Here is a 3,876-nt window from a genome sequence, read left to right as displayed (position 1 = left end):
GTTGACGTTTTACGTATCTCTGTTTGAAGATGTCTTGATGTATTGCTGGAATTAATTTGCACTGGTGGTTGTTCCCAGCAGTTCTGTAGAGACAGATGACAGGCTGATTCTTTTATATCCTTCAGAGAGGGTGTCTGCAGTGTCATGTCTTATCATTGTCCAAATCCTGTTGTATGCAACACCTCAATATCTGAACATGAGCCAACAAACACCGCTGTGCCACTTTCAGTCAACTCTGGCATCAGCCTTTTTTTCAGCACAGCAACACAGGCATGCAATTACACATCAACAACAATCCAGTAGTGCAAAGCTTTGTATACATATGTGCAATTTAAACAGCATTGCCGTAAGATATTACGTATATAAAATATGTATTCATATTCTGTATTCTTCTAAACAATCTATGTTCCTATCTTGTACTTGTCCACTCTGCTCATACTACGCAATGTATGTCCTTGAATGGTCCAAGACTTTAAGATAGCATAACTGGACTAAATAACTGGGTCAGATGAAGCTTCTCTATCTTGTCAGATAGGTCTGTTACATTAGATACCAACCTAAAACCAACCTCACACACACACGTTGTTTATCACATCCCTAAAAACATGACGTGGACAGTGGTTGGCCAGAGATTGGTGAATCATAGCGAGTGAATAGACTGGGAGAACCCTCAGTGATCCAGCACACATAGTAAAAAGCTCTGTGTAGAAGCTTTTTGATCAGGTCCTCCCTCTGGTATTCACCCACTCTGACTAATGTATGTAAAGATAACCAAAACGATTTAGAATTGTGAAGAATTAAGAACTGACCGACTGTTCTGGCATCCTTAGCTTTGTCATAAATGCGCTCACCCTAAGATTATCTCATCTAAAGCCTGTTTCCTTCTTCTCTCATTCAGCCCTGAGAGTGAGGGCCGTCAAAACAATACGTTTATCTACAGATTCTGAGTGCTAGTTGATCATTGGCCTGTACTTTAAGAGCACCAGAGTTACACATAGTTATTTAGCAGATGAGTTTACAATGATAATAGAAGTTATTTTTTCTATTACAGCAACTATTATTAATTAATTCATTTATTTTAAAATGTATTTGATTGGAAGAAATACCAAAGTACATAGATAATCTGAAAATAGCTTTTTCAATGCAGGTATCGCAACGAAGAGATAAAAAGCAATAAAATGTTCAAAATAAATCCAGGTAAGAACACAATGTTTAACATTAGACAGTAGTACAACTTTGTTGTTGAATTAAGATTCAACAGCTCTCTTAAAGAGTTAATGTTCAGAAGTTTTCAGATAAATGAGCAGAGCATCTAAAGTCTTTGCTCCTTCCATTGAACAACTGTCTGAACAAAAGATGTTTTACAAAGTGAGACTTTACGATTTCCACCTGAAGGAGATCTGAGACCAGACATTCAGTCCATGTGACATATGTGAAAATATCAGCAATTAACAGCAAGGCCAGATGTCCTCCCTCTCTCTCTCTCTCTCTCTCTCTCTCTCTTTCTGCATTAATTTCCTATTGAGCAACTTGCCAACAAAGGCAACAACAAAAACAATCCTTTAAAAAACTAAAAATGAAAAAAATAACATCAACCATGGTTCAAAAAGGACTATGATGAAGCTAAAAAGAAACAAGCAGTGTCAGAAGTGTTTTTTCCAGAGCTCAGGTGTAGAGGCATTGCCTTCCAGTTGTAAGATCAGTAGTTCATCCCCTCCATTTGTTTAAGTGGCCTGAACCACAGATAGCCCCTGATATACTCATCATTAAGAGATTGTATAAAAAAAAGTGCTGCATGTAGGAAGTAAATAAAACCTTCCGTCATAACATAATGACAACTGAGAAGACATTGATTATCATGTCACATTAACACCTGGCTGTGGGTAGGATATATTTTGCCAAAAGTGAAGACTTCATGCAGGTGTTGATAGACTGGGTGCCCATGCTGACCTGTGTCCTCAAGCATAAGCTCCCACACTGGACAAGTGAGCATCAGCGTTATATCAGTGGAGCAATGAAAGAAGGCGCCCAGGTCTGATGAACTAGATCTTCTATCACATGACTTTGATAGCCAGGTCCAGGTTACAGCAAGGAAAACTTGGGTATTGCCATTTATGTGGATGTTACATTTGTACATACCATTAACCTAGATTTTGTTGCTGACAAGATAAACCATACTCCCTGATAGTAGTTTGTTATGTGCTGAAAAACAAGTCTGATCCATCATGTGTCGACCTTAAAACTTACAGGACTAAAAGGAACATCTTCTGACAGTTTGACGTCAGATGCCACAGCATACCTACAAATATTTGGTAAAGTCCATGTTTCGACAGGTCAGGACTGTTATAGCAGAAGAAGGGAACCCTACTCAATATTAGGTGGGGGGTCAATATTATGGCTGATTGGTGTAAATGAAATAAGAGGTGCAGTATGATCATCTGAAAAGTCTTTTGCCATAAACTTTGAGGTTTTTTTTATTCAAAAAAAGAAAAGAAAACATTTTGAGCTTATTGACTCAATTAAACTCCACCAATGTGCTCTTTCCAAAGCCTTTTATTCTTTAGAGTTTTAGATCAGCAACAGACATAAATCAATACTGATTTATAAAATGACACAGATCTTGATGACATTATTAGCGATTTGATGTCTCTGCTGTCTCGTATTCAGAACAAAGAAGAGGAGAATGGGAGGCCTCAATATTTTCTTCTCAAATAACTTTATTCTCGACATCATCTTCCTTCCATTACTTCACTTGTCTTTCAGTTTAAGAACAGTTCCTGTTTAATAACATGTTTTTTTGTTTGTTTTCATCATCGTAGCAACATGTAAGCAGATAACGATAAAATTATGATATTGCACAGTTACATGAGAAAGCATCCCTTCTAAACACATTTTACAGGTTAGTGACATCAGAGGTGTTTACAGTTCTCAGTGAATCAAGTAGGAAAAAATAACATTTTGAGATCATTCACATTTTTCCCATGAACTGGAGAGGTTTTAATTTAAAAGAATTTGAACATAAACTTGAACAGTTTGCATCTTTGTTTCAAAGGTTTAATTAAACTCTTCAAATCAACACATGTCAAATCACAGAGTGGAATCAGAAGAACTCAAATGCTGCGAATTGCACAGACAAAAGAGTATTTAAATGAACAGTCTTTGTCATTCCATTTCTTATCTGTGCCCCAGTTGGTGTGGACACATTCTTCTGACCCTCCAGCATTGTTTGGCTCTCCTCTATTCCAAAACCTAAAGTCGACTTTAGAGCCATCAGACCACAACCATGCGCCATTCTTCTGAGCATCAGTGAGTCCGATCCAGTTGACTCCCTCAGCAAGATCAAAGTTTCTGATCAGGAATTTGACAAAATTCTCTTCCTCCTGACTGTGGATAGATACCAGGTTGGCTCCCTGTGATACACAGTACAGCTCTGCATCAATCCAGGTCATCTTAGTGGCGATGTACTTGTAACAGCGTCCGTTGAAGCTGTACCAGAACTGTGGGCAGTTTCTACGTTGTAGGGCCAATTCTCCCTGAGCTGAAGCGGATACAGCACCCAGAGCCAGACAAAGCAAGACGAGGAACAGCTTCATGTTGACGTTTTACGTATCTCTGTTTGAAGATGTCTTGATGTATTGCTGGAATTAATTTGCACTGGTGGTTGTTCCCAGCAGTCCTGTAGAGACAGATGAAAGGCTGATTCTTTTATATCCTTCAGAGAGGGTGTCTGCAGTGTCATGTCTTATCATTGGCCAAATCCTGTTGTATGCAACACCTCAATATCTGAACATGAGCCAACAAACACCGCTGTGCCACTTTCAGTCAACTCTGGCATCAGCCTTTTTTTCAGCACAGCAACACAGGCATGCAATTACA

General features: G+C 38.6%; 1 protein-coding gene across 1 annotated transcript; it reads right to left on the bottom strand.

The window, feature by feature from the left end:
* Positions 1-3,110: 3,110 nt before the first annotated feature.
* LOC140275111 (ladderlectin-like) lies at positions 3,111-3,658 on the bottom strand. Its single transcript, XM_072370505.1, has one exon. It carries the CDS (start codon positions 3,591-3,593, stop codon positions 3,111-3,113), a length of 483 nt encoding a protein of 160 aa, XP_072226606.1. The 5' UTR covers positions 3,594-3,658.
* Between the last annotated feature and the right edge of the window lie 218 nt (positions 3,659-3,876).

Source organism: Leuresthes tenuis, unplaced genomic scaffold (assembly GCF_036924035.1).
Source record: "Leuresthes tenuis unplaced genomic scaffold, fLeuTen1.0.hap1 SCAF_18, whole genome shotgun sequence".
In the NCBI taxonomy this organism is placed as follows: Eukaryota; Metazoa; Chordata; class Actinopteri; order Atheriniformes; family Atherinopsidae; genus Leuresthes; species Leuresthes tenuis.
Note: the sequence above shows the minus strand (reverse complement) of the source record. Positions and strands in the feature narration are given on the sequence as shown.

Excerpts from the sequence above, each read along its gene's own strand:
- LOC140275111 (XM_072370505.1), bottom strand. The coding sequence starts at position 3,593 with ATGAAGCTGTTCCTCGTCTTGCTTTGTCTGGCTCTGGGTGCTGTATCC.